We start from the raw sequence: 23,462 nt of genomic DNA, 5'->3' as shown, positions 1-23,462 counted from the left end.
TGATGCCTGGCGACCAAAAAAAGAAAAAAACCACCATTACATTTGAAATCAGAGATCAGCTATAATTGCACAAAAAAATTTACCTTATAAGAGGTGAAAGAAACATTGAATCAACACCATTATTCATCGGTTTAAATGGGGTTTTATTTGGCAACAAAATTTATTACTGCTAGCTAGTAGCCCTGCCAACAATGGCAATTTTTTTTTCGACAAAAGTATAAGAGCCAAAAGATTATTTTATTTCGAAAAAAAAAAAAAAAACAAACAGTCAACTCGAAATGGAAGACATTGGTTTGGGGCTTAATCAAATTTAGAATACAGAAGTTGTTGGTTTTATACTTGTCATCATAGATGGTAGATTATGGAAGAAAGCAATAATTCCGTATTATGTTTCTCCATTTCTAGAAAGAGAGTATAAGAAAGGTAATTGCTTGAGAAATCATGCATTTTCCATGAATTATGATTTTCACCAATTGCTCATAATTTTGAGGAATAACATAACTTATTTGCTCGAAAAATTTAAACCATTGAAAAAACAATTTCTAGTTATATAATTTGCTTTGAAGCTTAGGAGGGAGAGCAGTAGTAGCAGAAGGGATAAAGAAAAGAGTAGGGCCCCAAGTATCTCGTGATAACCTTAGATTTTTGGTCAGCTCACCGCACCTGCTGCCCAATTAAAACCTGAAACCCACTCTGTCTGCCCTTCTCAGTCTCCCCTTTCCTTTTTCCGTTTTTCAGGACCTGCTTCTCAAACGAGGATCTTATAAATTTAAAATATGAATATAATATAAACGATAAATATACAAATAATATAATTTAAAATTTTAATAATAATTATATATAAATTTAATAAAATTAAAAAAATATTTTATTTTTTTTATATTTATATGAATTATTATATATAATTTTTATATAAAATATGATACAAATATATAAATTTTAATATATTATATGATATGAATATATGATATGTATATAGGTATTATTTTTCTTAAATCAAAGGTAAAACATAAATAAGGCTTATAAATCTCTTGTAGCAGAATTGAGTCAATACCCAAAACTTGTACTGATTTATTTTCATAAGAATTAAAAAGTATCTGTAAAAAATCTACTCAAAATTACTTGTACCAGTAATGCAATGCAATTAGTGATGGAGGTAGCATTTTTTAAAAAAAATTTAATTTACTTTAAAATTTATCTATTTTATTATTTATTTAGCTGAAAATAATATTATGTGTACAAATTTTTTAAAATTCATAATTTTTAAATGCTAATTCTAATAATATATCAATGGATTTAAAAATTAATTTGTAAGTTATTTTTTTAATTTAAATTATTAAAATTAAGAGTCGAATATTATGTTACTATTGACCCGATAATTTTTTATTTTGAAAGGGAATTAAACTGAAAAAATCAGTCAGATGGACCCACTAAATCTATAGGACAATCACAAGGCAAGTGAAAATAGGGACCATATTAAAGTGAAAGAGGCCCAAGGAATAGGCAAGACTGACGATGCAGTGACAAAACACTTAAATAAGTTGCAGTCCTTGGCTGGCTGGCTTTGCTTATTGAATTAAAATCCTGAAACTGAAAGGGGAGGGAAAGCGTCTTTAATGTTTCTTGACTAACCCCGTGAGCTTTGGGGAGGACATAGGTAACAAATTGGCCCTCCATTTTGGGTTACTTTACCCGTAATGTTTTTATTATAGTCCGCAAGCTGCTTCAAATCTAAAATTTTTATTCGAATTGAATGATAATTTCAATTCTAGCGAGATAGAATTTGACGGTTAATTCTAAAAATCAAGCCTTGAGATGCATTAGAAGTTCGGGTTGTAAGAAACTAATCTAAAACAGTGATGTAAGCAGTGATCAAAATTTTAGAGACTCAATAAAAGTGTTTAAGTTTGGCAAAATTAAACTAAACCTAAGGATAGCCACTAATGAGTAATATGTGAGTGTCACGGGTCAAGATTTAAGTTTCGAATTCATGTGATTTTAAGATCCGAGCATCCATTTATCCGATGTCTCAGATCAATCTAATCGTCACGGTTCACATATTTGTGAGGTATTATCCGCTTTGACCCCCTTGACCTCACGGTTTTATCCTACAAAAAATACTTCATAAAATAAAAGTGAAATGAATCATTTTATACTTCAGTAATCTTTCTATTATATTTGATGTGAGATTCATAATTTTTTTTTAGATTCGTGACACGAACACCTAATTAAACTCAGATAAAAATATTGATATAATTAAAATGTAGGCACACAATCAAACTCAAATGCAGGTATTTCTAAACACGACTTTAAGAGGAAAAGATTTGGGGACTTTTAAAAAATTCAGTGCTTAACATAATTTCAATAAGTCAAAGATTATGATACAAGAATATCCCTAGAATCAGGGATTGTATCCCATAATGTTTTTATGTTAAAGTTTGCGAACAACTTCTGTATTTAATGAAGATATGGAGCTCTTTAACTTGCTTTAAGAGTTGATGTGATGGGTTTTCAGTTTTGTAGTTGCTGGATACACTATGACGTTTGTCTTTGTTTTTTACTGCATATTATCCGAAGAGCAAATCGATTAAGGATTCATTTGGATTTTAATGGTGTTTTGGCCTCTAATTATATCGTGAGTGCATTTGAAAATTTCATTTGCAATATCTTTCAATTAATAATTGAAAATGATATTTAGTAAGAGTGAAAAAAAATCGAAAAAAGATTTAAAATTATAGTATTCAATTTATTTTAAATTTTCTTATTTGATTCAGATAAAATTTTAATATTAAATAATATATTATGTTTGAATTAAATTTTTATTGAAAAATAAAAAATTAAAAAAAAGAATCAAATTAAATTATATATTTTTATTAATATATATATGTTTTATATATAATTATTTTATACTTAAATTTATTTAAATATATTAAAAGTATATTAAATAATATATAAAAAACAAAATAATTAAAATTTAAAAATTAATGAATCGAATTAAACCTTTAAAATTTGATTTAAAAGGAATCTCATTGTATGAAAATTCTATTCAGATTCAAATTAAATTTTTTAAATTTATAATTATATACATTATTTGAAAACTGAATTTAATTGTTTTTATCCAAAATTTAAAGATAGTTGATTATTTTATTTATAAATTATTATTTCATAAATCATTACGAATAAGATGTATTAAAAAAATGTTAATTTTATGAACCGTCTCTATATTATAATAAAATATTTAATATGATATTTAAATTTTAAAAATATTTAATATGATGTTAAATTATAAATTTATTAACTAAAATGATATTTGAATAGTTATTTATTTGTCATATGTCATATTTTAAAGTTAATAACATTAGAGTTGGATGATACATTAATTAAAAAATTTCATAATTCACGAAGGATATTAATTTTTTTTTAAAATTTAAATATTACGTTAAACATCTTACAAACGATTTACTTCTATTTTATTATTTTAATATTGTTGGGTCCTAGCCTACAGGGGTTGTGGGCTAGGAACTTGGGTTGAAAAGTTTAAACCGGCCGACCAGGGGGCCTCTAACATGGGCAGGAGATGGACTTATTCTAGGCCACCAACAAACCGGCCCAAAGTTGGAGGATTTTACCATGCTTTTATGTGCTTTAAACTTTAATGGATGGCAAGATTGATTATAATAAAATTAAAAATAATAATAAAATTTATTGTAATTATATTAAAAAATATTATTATAATTGCGATTGAAAAAAATTTTTAATAAAAAATTTATGGTAAATGAATTTCATCAAAATTAATATTTAAATTTAATTAATAATAGGATAAAATCAATATCACGTTATCAAAAAAAAAATAGAATCCAAACCTAAGCTTAGTCATCACTAGTAAATAGCCCAGCTTTGCAGTAGGTCTAAATATTTTAAAAATAAAATAAATATTTGTTATATTATATTAAAGTTATATTTTTTTAAATAAAAAGGCATAAATTGATTTATCAAATCAATATATGATTCTTTTTGTTGTCTTTAGTTAAAAAATCCACCAATCAGATCTCTTGAAAGTAAAACATACTATTTCTAGTAAATTGTGATTATTTCCTTGTAATATCAATTAATTATTTGAAAGTTTCAACTAATTAAAAAAAGAACTCCATAATTAGTAATTTGAGAAAACAAAGAAGTTTCCATAAATTAATTAAATAATTTAAATATTAAATATTTTATTATAATCCAATTCCATTAATAACGTTAATATTTTTTAGTAAGGTTTTAAAACTATGTGGCAAAGTAATAGATAATTTTTGTTAATCTTTGTTACATCCAAGTTAGGGCATCGAAAATCAACCAACCAATCAAAACACACCAAGAAAGGGCAAATCAGACAAGCAATTAAAATATTTAGGGATGGAAACGTCCACGCGGCAGGATTTTATACTGAAATAGAAAAAGAGAAAAAGAGAAAGACTTGTTTGGGAAACGAAATACTGAAATATAAACATGTTTCCTCTTTTTTTTCTCTTTGGCCGACCATTTTCAGTAGGTAAGAAGGAAAAGAGAAAGGGTCTCGTCTCTCTGCAACTTTTAAAGGCTAAGACCCTTTTGTTTCTTCACAGCTTCTTGCTTTTTTTAAGGTGAGTTATGGGATATTTTTTCCGTTTTTTCTTTGAGCTTTAGTTTGATGCTTTCTTTGAATTTCTTGGCTTGTTCGGAAGGTAGGGTTTGCCATTTTTTTGTCTTTAAATACTTCTTTTTTTTTTCCAGAAAATCTGATTTAGGGTTTTGGTTTGGTTGGGTTATGTTTTCATTGATTCTCTTGGTTTAAAGTTCTTGATTTTTGTTGATTTTTTTTTTTTTTGCTTTATAAAAACTTTTCATCTTTAGGTTTTCTGTTGTGATTGCTAATGGATAAGGTGAGTAGCCCACGTTCTGGAATTTGGATTTTTTTTTTTTTGTTTTATGTTAATATTAATGTATTTTAGTTGTTAGATTCAAAAGCATGTCATGTTTTTTATTCTATTCTTGTATCTTAGCTTTCTAGCGTGTAGGCTTAGGTCATGCTTGATGCATAGGATAGGATGATAATCATCCTATACTAGTGAGCGACCTGGCTCCGCCCAGTTTTTTTATTTTTTATTTTTTTTAATTTTGTATATATTGTATAAGTATATTTAAAGAAAATGAAAAGAAAAACAAAAGTAAAAAATTTAAAAGCAAATGTTATTTGAGTAAAATTAATGATATGGAAGCTAGTAGTAACAAATGAATAGATATTCCTGGCCATACTACTAAATGCAACAAAGAAGACAACGCTTGCTTAGGTTCTATAGCTGAAACCTGGTTATTAGGTTCAGTTTCTCTTGTGGGGTTCAAAGACGATCTTAATCAGTGATTCCTTGATTGATAGCAACTCAGGGAACTCTTTCTTCAACTTGGACACATCCAATTCATTATTGCTTCAAGGGGCAACTATCACCTTGGCTTGTTGTTCCAATGTGAAGTTCACCCACTGAAACTTGGAAACGTCAACTCCTGTAAGCATATTCTATGATAAATCTGTCTTGTTTAAGCTCTAAAAAATAGGGGAAAAAATGAAAGAAAAAAACCAATGAAAAGAACCATGAAAACAGAATCATTATTGTTGGGTGAAAAAACTAACCTCACGGGCCTTGAAACCTCTTCCGATGCTTCCATGGCTACCCTTCCAAAGCACTTGTTGCTGCTGCTGCAAAAACATACCATCCTTTCCATTCTGTGCAGCTTCACATGGGCTGTTCCTGGTATTCTCCATGCAATGTTTCATGATTTTCTCTGCTGCCTCTGCCTTATTTTTGCTTTCTTTCATCAACCTCTCCACTTCTGCCTTTGGTACCCTCATTTTCACCCTCATTGCTCCACTCTCGTCAGACCCTTCTTCAGTTTCCTTGGGTATCACACTTTTTGGTTTCATCGGTGTAAGATCAGATACAGATCTCCTTGACAGCATCAGGCTCTCGTGTCTGTCTTCAGCACTCATGTTTATTCCTGATCGAACCCTTCTCGGAACTCTCTCTTTGGGAGCTTCTGGCAACTCTACCAAGAAGTAAAGCCTCTTGGGCTCCAAGTTCTGATGTGGTTGCAAAGGCTTTGCTCGAATACCCAAATGCTTAACAGCCTCTGATTCCAGCAAAACATGACCTGGATAATCTTTCACCACTTCTTCAGCTTTCACCCGTGTCTTCAACTTGAATGTTTCCCCGTTTATCTTCATGACCTTGGTTGCTAGAGTAATCTCTGTCATTGGTGCTGCTATGAGTGTCAGTTAATCCATTTTCAGACGGTAGAGGCTTCTGGATCTCCGGCTTCGATGAAGAATTGTAGTTGCCAAGAAGGTAAAATAAAAGCAAATGTCTCCTCGTGAGCTATGCAAAAAAAAAATAAAAGAAAGCTTTTTTAGAACTAAACCCACAAAACCGAAAAGAAGAGAAAAAATCATAAAAAATTAAACAAAAAACTGGACACGTGGTGGTTTTAGTATCCTTTGGGATTCTTTTTATGTATAGTGTATAGATTTTGTTTGGTTTGTATCTAAAGAAAGTGATAGGATTGCAAAGATGATTAATCATTTTTTTGATATAGTATGATTCAGTCCTCCCAAAGAGGAAAGGATTATTTTTAATCCATGGATTTAGTTTACATGTCCTATTATATCCTTAAAAATTAAATTAATAATTTAAATTGTATAAACTTTAAGGAAGGATAATTTTGACCAATAAATAAATTAACGTATCTTAATCCTCGTACACATCAAACACAAGATAGGATGACATTATTTAATCTAATCCTATTCATAATATTATCTTATTCTATCATATTATAATCTTGTGCACCAACCACATCCTTAATATAATTGTGCAGCTAACTCTTTTGGAAGAAGTTATATGGTATTAGTTCAAGGTAAATCTATTGGGATTATGTTTTTCTTGAAGAAATTGGATGAATTTATGTTTTTCTTGCAGAAATGCTATAACTATGGTCAGTGAGTGTAATTCATACCTTTTAAAATGAAATTATCTATATAGGAAGCTTGTAAATTGTTTTCACTTTTAGTCAACTTCGAGATTTTATGGAATCTTCTCTCTGGTGTGAGCTTGTTCTTCCGAAGCTCTGATTGTTGGTTAATGATTTGTAACATTTATTTATGCTGAGTGGAGTCTGGTAATTTTGCAAAGAATGCAAGTTTTTTGTTGTCCCTTTTGGGGGTATTCATTTCAGCTGATATGTTTCATTACCAAATGCAGATTACTTAGTAGGAGTGATGGCTAAGGTTCTGGCTCAGTCAACTATTGTTCGTGCTCTAGATACTAGTCGAAGCCTTGGTCCATCCAAAGAATCTGGAAAATCAATAAGGTCTGCCAAAATGATGTGCAGTTTACAAACACCTGGATTGAGGATAAGGAGTTTCTCTGGGTTGCGTGGTTCAAATTCTTTAGATAATACAGTCAGATTTGGCCTAGATTTCCATTCTAAGATTGCAATTTCAATCTCTTCCCGACGAAGAAGAGGTAGCAGATGTGTACCTAAAGCCATGTTTGAGCGCTTCACAGAAAAAGCAATTAAAGTTATTATGCTTGCCCAAGAGGAAGCCAGAAGGCTTGGCCATAATTTTGTTGGTACAGAGCAAATTTTATTGGGCCTTATTGGTGAAGGTACAGGCATTGCTGCAAAAGTTCTTAAATCCATGGGAGTCAATCTTAAAGATGCACGAGTAGAAGTGGAGAAGATAATTGGAAGGGGCAGTGGGTTTGTTGCCGTGGAGATTCCATTTACTCCTCGCGCAAAACGTGTTCTGGAACTCTCATTGGAAGAAGCCCGCCAACTTGGTATCTTCATATGTTGTTTCTCCTTTTCATTTTTAATTATTTTACAACAGCTTTTAAGCTGGAATTTAGCTGGCAGGGAGAATTACCCTACCATTTTTATCAATTTTCATTTGGCTTTCATTTTATTTGTGTTGGTTATTCATATGACAATTCCCTCAATCATTATCATTCATATTATAATTTTTTATTAGCGCAAAATGATGTGAATAAAATTGCCACTGTACTGACTTAATCTATAAGAAAAACATTTCATATGATGAAAGAGGAAAAACAAAGTACCAAAGGATTATTTTTGTGGTGGGAAGCCAATTCCTTCACCTTTAAATGACCATGAAGCTTGGGTGTATGCTCTTGCCTCACCAAATCCTTGAAGGCCAGCCGGGACTTCCATTCTTCATTCTGTTTACATATGCATGCTCCTTGGACTTGGAAAGTTTACTTTAAATAACTGGTAAATTTTATTTTATGAAAATTTCAGGCCATAATTATATCGGATCAGAGCATCTTCTTCTTGGGTTGCTTCGTGAAGGTGAAGGTGTAGCAGCCTATGTTCTTGAGAATTTAGGCGCTGACCCAAGTAATATCCGCACACAGGTAAGAAATGCATTTATCGACTTGATCTTGTTTCAATTTTCTGGTTTATTTTTTTTTCATTATAAAAAACTAATGGGGGTTTAATCATCCATTTGATTGACTAGGTCATTCGTATGGTTGGTGAGGGCAACGAAGTTAGCGTTGTTACTGGAGGATCAACTGGCAACACTAAGATGCCAACACTTGAGGAATATGGAACCAATTTGACTAAGCTAGCTGAGGAGGTAAGAAATTTGTTTATCTGATTTATCATCTGGGTATTTGTATGTGCTTGTTTCTAAGTAGGTTTTCCCCTCTTTCAGGGTAAATTGGATCCTGTTGTTGGGAGGCAGGCTCAAATAGAACGTGTTGTCCAAATATTGGGTAGACGGACCAAAAATAACCCGTGTCTTATTGGAGAACCTGGTGCCGGAAAAACAGCTATTGCAGAAGGCCTTGCTCAACGTATTGCTAGTGGTGATGTTCCTGATACAATTGAGGGAAAGAAGGTGCCATACATTTCTTTTAGCATTAAAAATATTTTATCTTAGCAAAGGGATTGAAAGAATTGGTGATTCAAAAAAAAATTCATGCTTTTGGATTTGTGCAGTAGTTCTGACATGCAAATCTGGTAGTACTTTTGCATTTCTCATTTTAGAATTGCATCAAACTTATTTTAATTTTGCACAAGTTGCTTACTTAAATGCTATGTAATGTATGTATAACATCCATCTCCATTACTGGATTAACATATATGACATGAAATAGTTGATCACTATAGATTTTATTCGTTTAAAGCATAGAGTTTTATTTTTATTACTTTCATCAAATTTGAGATATCCCAAACTCTAAGGGTCTTGCCCAAAGGCAGTCAAAAGAATGACGTAAATGGTTGATAGGTTGAGATCTTGGTGTTGTGCTATTGTCTTAATTTTATCAGGGGTATGAAACAACAAGAGAGTGCTTGTTTCTTTCAATGTCATTATAATTTCCATTTTACCTAGTTCTTCATCCCTTTTCCCGACTTTTCAAAGTTACAGCCATTCTTTTGCATACATGTTTGTTTATTATTTATTCCAGTTAGAAGTACTCATTATGACCATTTTCTTTTTAGGTTATAACACTTGATATGGGTCTTCTTGTTGCTGGAACGAAATATCGTGGAGAGTTTGAGGAGAGATTGAAGAAGCTAATGGAGGAAATCAAGCAAAGTGATGAGATAATATTGTTTATTGATGAGGTGCACACCTTAATTGGAGCAGGAGCTGCAGAAGGTGCCATTGATGCTGCCAATATCTTGAAGCCAGCTCTTGGAAGAGGTGAATTGCAGGTAAATTTTGTTCATACAATGGGGGTTGTACTGTGTGTATTTCTGTTTAGGCAGCAAACAGGGGAAGGAATTGGGAAAGCATCTGTGAGTTTTCCCAGTCTTTTCTAAGTTTGGATAGGCTGGCGCAGCATATCTATATACTAGACAAATTTTTCTTCAGAGTCTCACTAAATATTATAGTCTTTTAGAGGCTAGAGTTGATGATATCTTACTTCTATCTGAATTATTTGGGGCCTACCTATTGCTGCTTATGTTGGGATTTTCTTTTTAGCATGGTGTAAGTGAAGCATATTGTTATATCTGGTATTTGTGATATTGTTGAAGTTATAGTGTTGGGTTAATTCAACCTATTGCATCTGTTATTCTAATTAAATCTGGCCATTTCTTATATGTTTTATTTGAATTGATGCAGTGTATTGGAGCTACAACACTTGACGAATACAGAAAGCATATTGAGAAAGATCCAGCATTAGAAAGACGATTCCAGCCAGTAAAAGTGCCGGAACCGTCTGTAGATGAAACTATACAGATTTTGCAAGGCTTGCGAGAGCGTTATGAGATTCACCACAAGCTTCGATACACAGATGAGGCCTTAATTGCTGCTGCACAGCTTTCATTCCAGTACATCAGGTGTGGTCATCTTATTTTCATCAAGTATCATTTTAATTGGTAATTGAACTGCCCTTTTTGTTCCTCACCTTGATTTCTGTATGCTTCAGTGACCGTTTTCTGCCTGATAAGGCAATTGACCTGATTGATGAAGCTGGTTCTCGTGTTCGCCTTCGTTATGCACAGGTGTGCTTGTATTACAATCTAGTCATGAGTGACTCTTATTTGGTTTTCTTTCTCAAGTTGATTTCATGACATTATTGTTTTTGCAGCTCCCTGAGGAAGCTAGAGAGCTTGAAAAAGAGCTTAGGCAGATCACAAAGTCAAAGAATGAAGCAGTTCGTGGCCAGGACTTTGAGAAGGTACAAAAGTGTTTGCGTTTCATGGGGCCTTTTTTTGTTGATTTCTTTTAGAGGATGGATCCTTCTCTGGGTCCTAACTTGTTGGTGTTAATATTGTTTGATGGTCTCAAAGATTTGTTTTCTTACAAGACTGTTAAATGGTCAACCATCGTTTTTCTTTGGGTTTGATAGCCTTTAGTTTAGCTGGCTTATATCATAATACATTCTTTTAAACAGGCCGGGGAATTACGTGATCAAGAAATTGAGCTCAGGGCTCAGATCACTGCAATCCAAGAGAAAGACAAGGAGATGAATAAGGCAGAGGCAGAGGCAGAGGCAGGGGATGGAGGTCCTGTTGTGACAGAAGTGGACATTCAGCATATAGTTTCTTCTTGGACTGGTATTCCTGTTGAGAAAGTATCAACCGATGAGTCTGATCGACTCCTTAAGATGGAAGAGATTCTTCATAAGCGAGTCATTGGTCAAGATGAAGCTGTTGAAGCCATTAGCCGTGCTATTCGACGTGCCCGTGTTGGTCTCAAGAACCCCAATCGGCCAATTGCTAGCTTCATCTTTTCTGGACCAACTGGTGTAGGAAAGTCAGAACTAGCAAAGTCACTAGCTGGTTACTATTTTGGCTCTGAAGAATCTATGATCCGACTTGATATGAGCGAGTTCATGGAAAGGCACACAGTGTCCAAGCTCATTGGTTCACCCCCAGGGTATGTTGGTTACACTGAGGGTGGTCAGCTAACTGAAGCTGTTAGGAGACGACCATACACTGTTGTACTTTTTGATGAGATCGAGAAGGCCCATCCTGATGTCTTTAACATGATGCTTCAGATACTTGAGGATGGAAGGTTGACTGACAGTAAAGGAAGAACAGTGGATTTCAAGAATACTCTGTTGATAATGACGTCTAATGTTGGAAGCAATGTAATTGAGAAGGGTGGGAAATCATTCGGATTTGATCTTGGTTTTGATGAGAAAGACAGCAGTTACAATAGAATAAAGAGCCTTGTGATGGAAGAACTGAAGCAATATTTCAGGCCGGAGTTCTTGAATAGATTGGATGAGATGATTGTTTTTAGGCAGCTCACCAAGTTGGAGGTAAGGGAGATTGCTGATATAATGCTTAAGGAGGTGTTTGACAGGCTTAAATTCAAAGAAATAGAGCTTCAAGTGACTGAAAGGTTTAAGGAGAGGGTGGTGGAGGAAGGATACAACCCAAGCTACGGAGCAAGGCCTTTGAGAAGAGCCATTATGAGACTTCTCGAGGACAGCATGGCTGAGAAGATGCTTGCTAGGGAAATCAAGGAGGGTGATTCAGTGATTGTGGATGTTGACTCTGATGGAAATGTTACGGTTCTCAATGGTAGCGGTGGTGCTCCCGAATCATTGCCTGATCCAAGTCCAGTTTTGTAACCAAATAGCCTTTTCAGATATGTTGTTTGGACCTTTTCTTTTTTATTGAACCGGCTATACTAGTTGTAGTCCGTTTTCTTGAAAGGACTACTTGGCAGTAGAATTGGAAGTCATTGATTGCTTGCCTGTGGACATTGTAGCTGTATTTCTTACACTGAATCACATTCATAATTGGAAGAGGCACAAAGATGATGCAGGGAATGTTAGGTTGGCAGTTTACAACAAAATGAATTGGATGGAAACACTTCAAAAATGTTATTATGGACCTTTTTTCAACCGTGAGGTTGTTCTTTAATGATCCACATCTTAATTCTTGAAGCATTATAAAAACTTACGTTGCTTCACCAATGCCAGGAATTAGCTATGTTTACAGCCTGGTTATGAGCTGTTGATGAAAATGACAATATATGATACAAGAAAGTGCAAGGCAAATGTCTCTGTAAAAACCAACTCTTTCTCGTTCACCAATTTATATGATGATCTTACATTACAGGGTAACAGCTAAGCTGTTCCTGAGTGTTGTTGCTAATAACTGCAGAGATATTGGTTCCAAATAACACAATTGAGAAGAGCAGCAACAAATTCAGGAATTGATAATTCCTCAGGATTTCCATTGCACCAAAAAGAAAGTCCTGCTGCTACTCGTCCATAACTGAATGAGACTGTCTCTGTGTGGGGCTGACACTCCCACCACGGTTCATTTTGAGGGCATCCAAAGCTTTTTGTATCTCCATGGTCATTGCACTATCCACACTCCCTGAAGATAGTTTCTTGTGTGCTTTCTGCAAATGAAGCTTGAGTGAGCTGCTGCTTAAACCAGCATTCTTCCCACAAATTGGACAGACTTTCATCCTTGGTTTTCGCTGATGCCACTCCATTGAAACCTTTCCATGCAATTTCCTATCAAGATCCAATAGAATCTTTGCAAACCCATCATTTGGATGGGCTCGACGGTGAACACGCTTGAGGGCATTCCATGCTTCTAATAAAGTTGAGTTCCTGTCCATGATAGCAAAAATATTTGATTGCAAAAAAGGTTAGTCGTGTGACATGGTTCTGGTGAAACCTAAGGTTACAAATACTAGCTCTTTAGCAGAAATGTAGCCTTCTATGTATAAGTATAAAGCATGGCATATTACTTACTTCCGAAGCATCAGGTATGCGATCACTACTGTGGCACTCCTGCTTTTCCCTTCAAAGCAATGAACTAAGGCTCTTCCACCTATTTGTTCGACATGATCAATAAAATCACAAGCTTCTTCAAAGATACTTCTGATGTTTGAATCTTCATTGTCACATATCTGTTTCAACGTGGCACAACGCACATGTTATGACATAAGTTTCCATGCAGCTAGTAGAAAACTAAGACATGGAATCAGAGAGTTCTACAATCAACACTTTCTTAGAAAAGAGCCTAAGATTAATGTACAAAAAGAAAATGGCTATCACCATTTCCATTTTTAACTAGGGTTATCCACCACAAATGTTATTTTTCAGAGTTTTTGGTTCAGGTATATTTGGACTTAAGGCCTGGTTAGTTGAGTTTACAATGTTCCGTAGCAGAGAAAATAAGCAAAAACTATAATGGGATTTCAGCCAGATGCATCAAGCAAACCAACTTTCTTCATTTAGAAACAGACTGACAAAAAACTAGAGAGAAACAAAGCAAAAGTACTTACAGAAAAATTTTTGTACTCAAATAGGTCAGGGTATTGAGAGTCTGACTGTCCAATTTCATTGGAACACAAACACAATATATGAGTAATTCCAAAATGCTGCAGTGTGTAAACAGATCTTGCAGCCAGTGCTCCACCAATGAACAGGCTACTAGTAATTAAAGATGGCTTCTCTGTATTAGCAGCCTCAGATATCAATGCTATCCTCTCAAGAATATGCTCAAGCCTAACCTGTATGTTATAATAGCCCCAAAAGGAAAAAAAAAAAGACAATTAGTATCTGCAGAAATGCTACCTCAAACACTGAAGTAATGATATTTATCCACTGCATAGAAAGAAAGCCAAGAAGTTGAATGAAGGTCTTACCTTCAATTCATAAGCATCAACAACACTGTTATTATCACTACCCTCAAAAAATCCTGTATTAAAATTGTTCTCCTGGCAGAGTTTAACAGCATCATTTTTAAGCATTTCATTCCATTGTTCCAAATCTCTGCTTGATTCAGCATCTACCTGAGTGCAAAATAGTATGACAACAATGAAGCATTACAAAGCAAAGTTTGACCTAAGACAAAAGTTAATACATTTCACATGGCATTGTCCTGAGTGGAAACTTCCAAACACAGCAGTACAAAACATATTTATACACCACATCACAGCAAACCAGCTAAGCAAGTGATCAAAACTCTTAAAAAAAAAATTTTACACTTCCTACAAGCAAGATTTCATCATTAAATGCATAAACACTGATAGTCAGCATTAGTCCAATCAAAGCAGAGTTTTTACACTTCTTACAAGCATGATTTCATCATTAAATGCAAAAACACTTTTAGTCAGCATTTCAAAGCAGAGTCTGTGACAGGAATCCAAGATGTTGTTCTATCCTTTTCATATTTTTCAACAAGAGTGGTTGGTATAAAAGACTAAACCCATGCATTTACTCTTGTCAAGATGAGACTTCAGCGTAAAAAAAATAACAATGGCATTTCAATAATTTCCAGAAGTTGTCAACATATCTATTTTCCTTCTGAAACCATGTCTTACAAAATGACATTCCATTTTGTTTACAAGTATAACTAACCTTGGCAAACTTGTGGAAGTCTCGGAGCTTTGCAGTCAAACGGAAGCTCCGAAGTGGCTCTCCACTACCTTTGTAGAACTTTCCATGCCAGCCTTCTCGTGACAAAGGAGAACTAGTGTCCATGCTTTCTCTCGGCCCTGAAGATGATGACTTGGGAGCCGTTCTCTGTAACTCTGAATCACCACAATCTGATTGGTTATCGCTAAGGACCCGTTCCTTGGTTTGAGTAGATGGGAAAGAAACACCTCCAAGGCTAGGAGGATGCAATGGTGACTCAGGAACTGGAAAATCCTCCTTGTCTAAATCCCCTGATGTCTTATTTAAAATAATTAAAAATTGACGTAACAAGCTATCTAGCTTTTGATGAAGTGTCAGCAGGAATAAATGGAATCCCTGCAGATCCCTTAGAGCTGCTCGGAATCCACTACGAAATTCCTGAATAACCGAGGTTGTTTCTGTCCCCTGTATATCAGTTGTTTCAGCACCTTCAGGTGGTGCAGATCCTAATTTCCCACATGTTATATCATGTAACAAGTTGGAGGAGTAATTGGAACTGTTGAGAAGTAACTCAACCAATTTAGGATAAATTACTTGGTCATTTGCACGTTTTCCAACAGGAGGTCGACGTGGTACACCAGAGTCTATAGCCACAATGTGAGAATCAGAATGCAATGATTCACTGAATGTTGCACTTACTAGGCTCATGTCACTAGATTTTGGTGATTCTGTGATATCAGAAAGATCAGAGCTCTGTGATACCAGTCCTTGACTATGAGTGCCAAATCTGCTGTCAACTGAAGATGCCCTTCGTTCCTTTTGAATAGCTCTAATCACCATTGGACGGAATCGTTTGATTGCAGAGTCAAAGGCTTCATCCAAAGAACCAATATTTGCAGAGCTTGTTTTGTCTGCTAACAACAAATTTGCAGGATTACCACGCCATCTTAGTTGATGGCAAGGAAGTCTATCTTCATTTCTGATGACAAGGTCCAACATCAACACCCTACCCAGAACTGCTGCAGTTCTTTCTGCAGTCTCCCTTGAATCAAATGCACTTAAGCTTTCCAACAAAGGGGATCCATGAACATAACTGCAAAAGACATGGTCCTTCATGTTCAAATACTGCCTAAAGAATGTAACTATTTTCTTTAGATGTCAGCTTTCCTCTCTAATTGCTCTCAAAATTTATCTAAACTACTAAGTGCACTAATAACGTGATACCCTTGCAGCATTCAAGAAATATTTGCTCCTTCCATGGAGACAACCCTACAATATATTGCTTGATATAAGAATTTTCATAGCCCCAAATTCTAACTTCTAAGGCTATCAGTTTTGCATCAATCAGTGGAATCGTATGGCCATAAGCACACCTCAGTTTAATGGCTGTTACAGTAACAAATCCAGGTTTTGTTCTTACCTCATCAGAAAAAGGCATCGGCTAAGTTCTAGTGCCTCCAAAAGTTCTGAACATGTGACTTCGCCTACTTCATCCCCATCTGAGGTTGCTGTAACTCTTGCTTTCTGTGCAGCTTCCTTTATCTGGAGCCACTCTGGGCTGGAATTATGAATTACTCTAGCCTGTCAAAAGAACAAGTAATCATCAAAAGGATAGTTAAAAGGAGAAAAAATGAAAATAAAACACAAAATGCCCAACAGAGAGTTTGACATAAGGTTGGAATTATGGCCAAATATGGTAGAATCAAAGGACAGCTGGAGTATAAAGGTACAACCTGAGGAGTCCGGATTCCTAGCCACTTTGCAAACTCATAACCTAGGCGTTCTGATTGTGTGGCCATCCTTGAAGACGAAAACTTTATAACAGCGGCTGCTTCCTTTGGAGAAGTATTGTCAAGCCCGGGCTGGTTGAATAAGGCAAAGAAAACAACTCCTCCAGAATTTACAGTAACCTAAATGCAGACAACTGAAGATAAAATGAGGCAGCAGATGAGAATATAACTAATTAGGAAGTAATTTATCTATAAGTCAAGCAAAGTCTTCACTCTTGCGGCATGAATGCACATCCAGAACTTTGAGCAAACAAAATGTATATGGAAATTATAATACAAACTCTAGCATTTTAAAACTTGCATTGTTTATGAATATTTTCCTCTTATTGGTATCTGAAAACTATCTCATACTATTGAACAAACTAATCCATTTAAAGATATTAAAAAGAACATTATATTTGAACTTCAAAGTTAGATGCATTGCAGTCCCAAATACGAAGAGACCTGATTAGCAAATAAAAGAATAGTAGCAGTAAAGGAAAATCATTGAAAGTTCCTTTGATGTTAGTAATTTTGCCACCAAATAACTCTGGAATGCTGACATAAAGTTGAAGAAAGGTATAATTCGTCCTATAATGGTTAAACTGTATCACACACCTCAAGGGCTTTAGTTTGTTCATCCTCAGAATGTTCAGTGCTACTACTATGCTCAGTACGATGAAGTGAAGAAAGCATGTCCCAGGAAAAAGTGCTTGACTCGATGTCCAACATGGCTGCTTTACCTAGTCTTTCCCACAAACTGGTTTCTGGAGGTTGTTCAGTAGGTAGAAGACTCTGTGAATCAATGGGTGATTCTTCTGCACTGAACAATTATCACAATGAGAAGTAATAAGGAAAAATCTCATCCACAATAATTTGCCAAACCAATTTCCTTCTGGCACAAACTAATACTATTCAATTGTTGGACCATCAATCATTGGTTATAACCGATGAAATAGTCCTCCAATTAAATTCCCACCCCTCCCCCCTTTTGGCTGCAGATAACCTCTGGAGGATAATATATATATATATATATATATATATATATATATATATGAACACGGTAATGTAATTGAGAAAATTTAAAGATACAGATAAATGTTGATTTAAAAATGAACATCCTAATCAAAATAAGAACTTCCAAGTGTGTTTAAATCAATGACTATTAAAATTTCCAAAGTGTAAACGAATAAAGCAATCTTCGTGAACAGGATCGGTTTTTGTTCTTTTATGTTTGTTAACAATCTATCACAACAATATTTCAAAGTTCATTAATAAAACGAACAGATCAAAGCTCATTAATTAAACGAACAGATCAAAGCTCATTGCCTGAGAGCAATCTTCGTGAACAGGCTCAGTTTTTGTTCATTTATGTTTGTTAACAATCTATCACAAACAATATTTCAGAGTTCATTAATTAAATATACAGATCAAAGTTGGTTGCCTTAAACGCCCCATCCCCCTCACAAAACCCAAAAGAAAATGACAGATAACTAAAATGAATCAAATGGTGTACCAAGAAGGCATACTGATAAGCCTGTTGGGACGGTTAGGGAAGCCAGATGATCGGTATTTCCCGCTCCGTTTACGAACGAGTTCCAACCATTGGGTGAACCCACAAGCTGAGCCTGCTGTTATATCTCCCAACATATACAAAACCTGCAATTTTTTTTTCACATCCCAGTTTCACATTACTAAAACAAGAAATCTTTAGGCTTCTAACAAGAAAAAAGAACAAAGCCTTTTTCATTTTTACCCGGGAAGTGACAGTTAAGGGCAATGGGACGTCAGGTTCGTCAGATCCAAGGTCTAGCTCTTTCTCTTCCTCTTTTTCCTGTAATTCTTGCATATATAACTAATTATAATGATCAAAGAAATGGGAATGAAAAAAAAAAAAAAAACCACCAGATTTAAGTTAAACTCTAAACAAGTAACAATTTTTTCTTATAATATTGGGTTTATATAGGAAAGCAATGATGTGGGTTGAAAAAACAAAAGGAAAAAAAGAGCTTTTATTTTTACCTCGTTGATGATTGCAGCAGGGCGTTGTTTTTGGTGTTGTGCCATTTTTTTTGGTTAATTTTGGAAAAAAAAATGAGAGGCCAAGGCCTAAGGGTGCAGCTGAGTAGTCAAATTAGAGAAAGAGAAAGAGGGGGAAAAGGGCATAAAAGTAGTTTAGTTGTGCTTTTTTTAAGGACAAAGGAAGAGATTAGAGATCCCACTTGTTTTCTAATTTGAAGTGGGCGGTTGTTCAATCAGGCAGTGAAAGTTTTAACTGTCTGTCTCTTTTTTTCTGGTCTGGTTCACGATCCAGTTTCTCCATTAAAGCAGATGACAAAATAGAAAAGTGGACTGCAAAATGGACGGAGGGTGGGTCGGTTTTGGCGGAAATCAGAGTTTGGGTTCTTTTCTTTCATGCTTTTTCTGCTTTGGTGATGGGCCTCACGCTCTAGTAGTTAGTTTCCAGTCACTTTCACCAGGAGCCTTTGCCCTTGGTGGTCAGGCAGCTAATTCTTGCACTACAATCCCATGTGGTCCATACATCTTGCACTTGCAAATTAATTATTTTTACCAGAAATTATTTTTTTGAAATTGTCATTACTTTTTCTTAGTCTTCTTTTTGGTTTCCATGACTGCAATTGGAGGAGGTTTTCTAGATTTCTGCAACAAAAAAAAAAGGTCAAAATGATGGAGGCTTGGAAGCTTTTAAGAATGGTCTCGTGATGAAAATGTTACTACGAGATCAACCAATTTAGCAGAGTACTTTCATCTATGGCTAGACAGAAAAAGGCATTCTCTGATTTGTCTGGACATCTATTTACAAGATTTTTCTTTCTCTAGGATCAATTACAATCAACAAAACCAGATTTCATGTCTTTTTCACCGGAATCAAACATTGCTCAAGTATTTTTAAGCAACTTGACACACAGACTTACAGTCTAAAACAAATTATTTTGAATATGAACTTTGATTCAGAAAATTTCTGGGAGAGGCTTCCCTTCAAGGAATGACTTGAACAACATGAGTGATCTCTCAGGCTGTGAGAAAGGAGCTTCATGAGAAGCGCCTCTGATTGTGGCAAATGAGAGGATGTTACCATAAACCTGAGTCCACCCACCAACCTGCAAAGAAAAAGTAAGAAACCACAAAAATGATAAAAATTGGTTTAAATTTCTGTCAAAAGCCACTTTTTGATTCATCTTCATCCAGCAAATTATGTTTAATGTAGCAATTTGTGTCTGCCACCATAGAAAGAATCAAATAACTTCCCTGCTTTATTAATAAAAATACCTGCTTCCCCTCAAACCAAACTCTGTATGGTACAGTTGTTTCCAATCCTAACTCATTTGCCAGTCCACCTACAAGGGTGCGGCTTCCAGTCAATGGGATAACAGAATCCTGATCTCCACTGTAAAGATGTATCAAATTTGTCACCTCCAAAGCCTTCATGATAATGTTAAGGCTTTAGAGCATTGAAATTTCGTTACCTGTAAACCAAGACCGGGATTCCAGCCTTGATTAATGAACCAACAATGGAAATTGTTGGGATCTCCAGGTTGAGCAGCTGATAATCCAGAATGCTGTCATCAACACAGTAGAAGAATAAAAATTTACTGGGAAGATGCTTAAAGTCGTGACAGAAAAATCCAATTCAGTAGGTTAGTTCTCTATGTAACTCCTATGATGTTTTTGTCTTAGAAACAAATCCCAGATATTCCTATAAATAGTTTGGTTCCAACATCTTTATCAAGCCTTTGAAAGTTGGTTTGTAGATAGATAGGATCAAGTTTTCTGCAAACTTTCTTATATTATTGCTATGTATTTTCAGCCTAACCAAAAAGTATTACTTGCTGCAGACGGCCCATTTGCGAACTCCAACAAGCCGAGCATGAAGAGCTTTCTGTACATCTTTCCTGTTCAGATAATTCACAATTTTATCTTCGACGCATACGTCTATCCTTTCAGACACTTGCTGAGAGGTAAAAAATAAAGATTTTAGTTGAATTGAATTGAGTCATGCTGGAAAAATATGCAATATGATGCAATTGACATTTGTGGTAAGTGCTACCTGGGGATTTATAACCATTGATTGTGAAAGCACAGATGATATGCAGACATCAAGAGTAACGTCATATTTGTCCACAAATTTACTGGTTTCTTTGCTTACTTGACTCATCACCTTTGAACAAGATGGGGAAACTGAGTCTCTGTAGTACTCACTGACATATCGAGAATAGTTGCAGACAGAAGTGAACATTTTGTAGGTTGAGTCTGATATTAATCCATGGGACCAGAAATATTCAGCCCTTGAATTGAAGTCAGTGGCAAATTCCAGAACAGGATTACCGAGCTGCAAAGGACGAAATTCTTTACACTATACTTCATCAGCAAAATTTGAATATTAAATAGTGATACTCACAGCAATTCCTTTCAAATTGAACAGATTCTCCTCCTTGTTGAGTTCAACCATAAGCTTTGCAAGTTGAGGAATATAATGACCTGAATCATCAAGATCAATCGACATTTATATCGAATTTACAGTACATGAAATTGGAATAAATGTAAAAGTACCTGCATAGCTTTCCCCAGTTATGAACAAATCCCTCTTCCTGTAATTAGGAAACTTGTTATACCAGCGTTGCAAGAATACAAGATTGTCCCTGGCTTGAGAAAGTTGAAGAAAAGATTAACTTTAGGAAATATAGAACTCTAAGGCAATTAAGCATAAAAGAAAACCACTGTTTCATCTTTAACCTTTTCTTAAAAGCCTAAGCAAATCGACTGTTTCAGCCCTTTCAAACAAACTACAATATCAAAGGAAGATGTCCACAAACCATTATCAGGTGGAAGAGACAGAAAGTTGGGTAAAAGTTAGTGGCGTGGATGAGCATTTAAAGGCACAAGATACCTGAACCCGAGGCCTAACCCTGTTGATTCATGCAGCAACAGGTGACATCCAGCAGATCTGGAATTCAAATACCAATGCCTGCAATCTTTTTCCCTATCCTAGGCTACGGCCTTCTTAGTATAAAAATGTATCTGATATCTCTACCAGTAAAGAAAAAGGAAACAATGAGGTAAAGAGCATACCGGTGGTCTCATCATCCACGGCCACGTAGGAGGAGCTGTTAGTGGAATAAGAGAACCCCACTCCAATCGGTGTCTCTAAGTATAACATATTAGCTTCTGCAAGACCAGATGGAGTTGAAATATATCAGGGGCTTAATTATCACTAGCAACAATCAATCATACAAATGTAATAAAGAGTAAAATTCTGTAGTACCTCTGTTCCAGCTGAAATCATTTCTATCAAGAACCTCTCCATTTGGTCTGAAAGGCCCATTTTCAGAGAATGCCCCAACTCCAAGTGATGAACAACCAGGCCCTGTATGAAACAAGTAATATGATTAAGCATCAGACACCAAAATTTTAAGTACCCACATTGGGAAATTAAAGAATGTTTGTTGTTTGTTTCAGTAGTTCTCATTTGACTTCCTTTTGAGGGTCAAATTTGTAGTGAAGTAAGAAGATGCAGACCTCCATTCAGCCAAAGGACTAAAGGCTTCGAAGCTGGATCTATTTCTGCTTCCACAAAGTAGTAAAAAAGGGCTTTATGCTTCTTGTCGTCCACAGTAACATATCCAGAGAACTGTTGAAAGCTCACACGAGGTTGCCCTGGAAACCTATCAATTTTATCAGAGTGAGCTAAAGAAGATTCAACCTCCATGGAAAAGGACAACTGTAGCAATAGTACAGCAATTGCCATGGCTTTGCACGATGAAGAATACATGGTTTTAGGAATAAGGAATGAAGAGATGACCAAGGCAAAGCTCGGAAGGAGTGTTTAGGATGCTGCTCGGTGGAGGATAAGACGGTAAGAGTGGGGTACTAAATAAATAGCTGGAGGTCGATTTTTTATTATCATTACAATTCTAGCTTTTTTCTTGCAGGCATGAAAATGATGTTGAAATAGACATCTGAGAGACTCAATGGCTGCAGTCTGTGCTTATATTTGGGCCGAGTCAGCATATGATGCTGGTTTGAAAGAGAAAAGAAAATGGAATCTGGGACCTGAGCTGCTTTATATAAGAGATTCTAATCTGAAATCTGAATTGGTTCTGTGATATTACAGTTATGTTGCTTTTGTTTTATTGTGTTTTTTTTTCTAGAGTTGAACCAGCAAAGCCACCACAAAGTATACATTGTATATCCCTTCTGACTAGGGAAAAAAACAAAGAGCATGTTCCTCAAAGAAAGTGGCTTTACAGGATTACTTTCTACTTCTCAGACAATATTATCTGAAAAATGACTTTCATTTACCATCTACTTAAAACAAATATCACTTCTTAATATTATTCTTTGAGAGGAAGACGGCATCTGATTCCTGAAGATTATTGGCAGGTCCAATTCCAACAGTGATTCCATGGTTCTTTTTTGGTTTTTTCAATAAATGGATGGATTTATCAACTTTTCTTGATCTACAAGTACAAGCCCATATCTGTTTTTCTGAAGATTGTGGGATTGACAGAAAGACTGTTCACTGCAAGGAAGATTTCTATGAAATTTACAGACATGAATGATTCCCTTCTGTCTAAATTACTTTGAGATTGTTCAAGTTTGAGCAGGACTTGTCTAATACCTGAAAAAATCAACAAAGTTATGCTACATTGCTGTTTACATTCAACACAACAGATATATTTAGCTGGGAAATTTCCCTAGAAATCATGTATTTTTCTAGATACAACAGGTATAGAATAAAAAAGTTTAGTGGACAACAGCAAGCAGTTTAATTTTTTGATCACAA

At 35.1% G+C, this 23,462-nt stretch overlaps 3 protein-coding genes and 1 pseudogene across 12 annotated transcripts; 1 reads left to right on the top strand and 3 right to left on the bottom strand.

Moving 5' to 3' along the window:
• The first annotated feature begins 4,518 nt into the window (after positions 1-4,518).
• LOC111314130 (chaperone protein ClpC1, chloroplastic-like) lies at positions 4,519-12,348 on the top strand. Of its 3 annotated transcripts, XM_089766109.1 has the most exons (11): positions 4,519-4,628; positions 4,879-4,907; positions 7,275-7,856; positions 8,335-8,450; positions 8,555-8,674; positions 8,753-8,938; positions 9,544-9,759; positions 10,172-10,389; positions 10,479-10,554; positions 10,641-10,730; positions 10,947-12,348. In XM_089766109.1, exons 3-11 carry the CDS (start codon positions 7,292-7,294, stop codon positions 12,132-12,134), a joined length of 2,775 nt encoding a protein of 924 aa, XP_089622235.1. In that variant the 5' UTR covers positions 4,519-4,628; positions 4,879-4,907; positions 7,275-7,291; the 3' UTR covers positions 12,135-12,348. The 3 variants fall into 3 exon arrangements, with proteins under 3 accessions (XP_089622235.1, XP_022770930.2, XP_022770922.2); XM_022915195.2 differs by lacking the exon at positions 4,879-4,907; XM_022915187.2 differs by lacking the exons at positions 4,519-4,628; positions 4,879-4,907 and adding an exon at positions 5,481-6,365.
• On the bottom strand, positions 5,540-6,274 carry LOC111314139 (uncharacterized protein At1g66480 pseudogene; annotated as a pseudogene).
• Positions 12,328-19,096, bottom strand: LOC111314120 (dual specificity protein phosphatase PHS1-like). 6 transcript variants are annotated; one of them, XM_022915158.2, is made up of 11 exons: positions 18,680-19,096; positions 18,414-18,512; positions 18,174-18,316; positions 17,276-17,480; positions 16,622-16,798; positions 16,309-16,469; positions 14,892-15,981; positions 14,177-14,323; positions 13,814-14,041; positions 13,278-13,435; positions 12,328-13,133 (listed from the first exon to the last, which is right to left on the bottom strand). In XM_022915158.2, exons 1-11 carry the CDS (start codon positions 18,722-18,724, stop codon positions 12,773-12,775), a joined length of 2,814 nt encoding a protein of 937 aa, XP_022770893.2. In that variant the 5' UTR covers positions 18,725-19,096; the 3' UTR covers positions 12,328-12,772. The 6 variants fall into 6 exon arrangements, with proteins under 6 accessions (XP_022770893.2, XP_022770901.2, XP_089622236.1 ...); XM_022915166.2 differs by having other exon boundaries at positions 18,414-18,491; positions 18,680-19,069; XM_089766110.1 differs by having other exon boundaries at positions 17,276-17,475; positions 18,187-18,316; positions 18,680-18,870.
• Positions 19,097-19,370: 274 nt separating this feature from the next.
• LOC111314148 (serine carboxypeptidase-like 45) lies at positions 19,371-22,698 on the bottom strand. 3 transcript variants are annotated; one of them, XM_089766113.1, is made up of 10 exons: positions 22,196-22,698; positions 21,942-22,043; positions 21,749-21,844; positions 21,230-21,322; positions 21,078-21,157; positions 20,727-21,008; positions 20,506-20,630; positions 20,146-20,238; positions 19,949-20,066; positions 19,371-19,779 (listed from the first exon to the last, which is right to left on the bottom strand). In XM_089766113.1, the coding sequence occupies exons 1-10, from the start codon at positions 22,446-22,448 to the stop codon at positions 19,630-19,632; spliced, it is 1,392 nt and encodes a 463-aa protein (XP_089622239.1). In that variant the 5' UTR covers positions 22,449-22,698; the 3' UTR covers positions 19,371-19,629. The 3 variants fall into 3 exon arrangements, with proteins under 3 accessions (XP_089622239.1, XP_089622241.1, XP_089622240.1); XM_089766115.1 differs by lacking the exons at positions 21,942-22,043; positions 22,196-22,698 and having other exon boundaries at positions 21,230-21,318; positions 21,749-21,767; XM_089766114.1 differs by lacking the exons at positions 21,749-21,844; positions 21,942-22,043; positions 22,196-22,698 and adding an exon at positions 21,413-21,681 and having other exon boundaries at positions 21,230-21,318.
• Between the last annotated feature and the right edge of the window lie 764 nt (positions 22,699-23,462).

The sequence above is a fragment of the Durio zibethinus genome, chromosome 9 (assembly GCF_047325235.1).
Source record: "Durio zibethinus cultivar Kanyao isolate XHJ-2024 chromosome 9, ASM4732523v1, whole genome shotgun sequence".
Taxonomy (NCBI): domain Eukaryota; kingdom Viridiplantae; phylum Streptophyta; class Magnoliopsida; order Malvales; family Malvaceae; genus Durio; species Durio zibethinus.
This window is presented reverse-complemented; position numbering and strand designations above follow the sequence as displayed.

Bases quoted from the DNA above. Each gene is read 5' to 3' on its own strand.
- LOC111314130 (XM_022915187.2), top strand. From the start codon at position 6,341: ATGAAGAATTGTAGTTGCCAAGAAG. The intron at 8,939-9,543 runs GTGCCATACATT...TTTTCTTTTTAG, and splicing joins ATACAATTGAGGGAAAGAAG to GTTATAACACTTGATATGGG. The intron at 10,731-10,946 runs GTACAAAAGTGT...TCTTTTAAACAG, and splicing joins GTGGCCAGGACTTTGAGAAG to GCCGGGGAATTACGTGATCA.
- LOC111314120 (XM_022915158.2), bottom strand. From the start codon at position 18,724: ATGGCACAACACCAAAAACAACGCCCTGCTGCAATCATCAACGAG. The intron at 17,481-18,173 runs GTACACCATTTG...ATAATTGTTCAG, and splicing joins CTTATCAGTATGCCTTCTTG to TGCAGAAGAATCACCCATTG. The intron at 14,324-14,891 runs GTTAGTTATACT...TTTTGCACTCAG, and splicing joins ACTTCCACAAGTTTGCCAAG to GTAGATGCTGAATCAAGCAG.
- LOC111314148 (XM_089766113.1), bottom strand. From the start codon at position 22,448: ATGTATTCTTCATCGTGCAAAGCCATGGCAATTGCTGTACTATTGCTA. The intron at 21,158-21,229 runs GTACTTTTACAT...TTGATGATTCAG, and splicing joins AACTGGGGAAAGCTATGCAG to GTCATTATATTCCTCAACTT. The intron at 21,009-21,077 runs GTGAGTATCACT...CGTCCTTTGCAG, and splicing joins TCAATTTGAAAGGAATTGCT to CTCGGTAATCCTGTTCTGGA.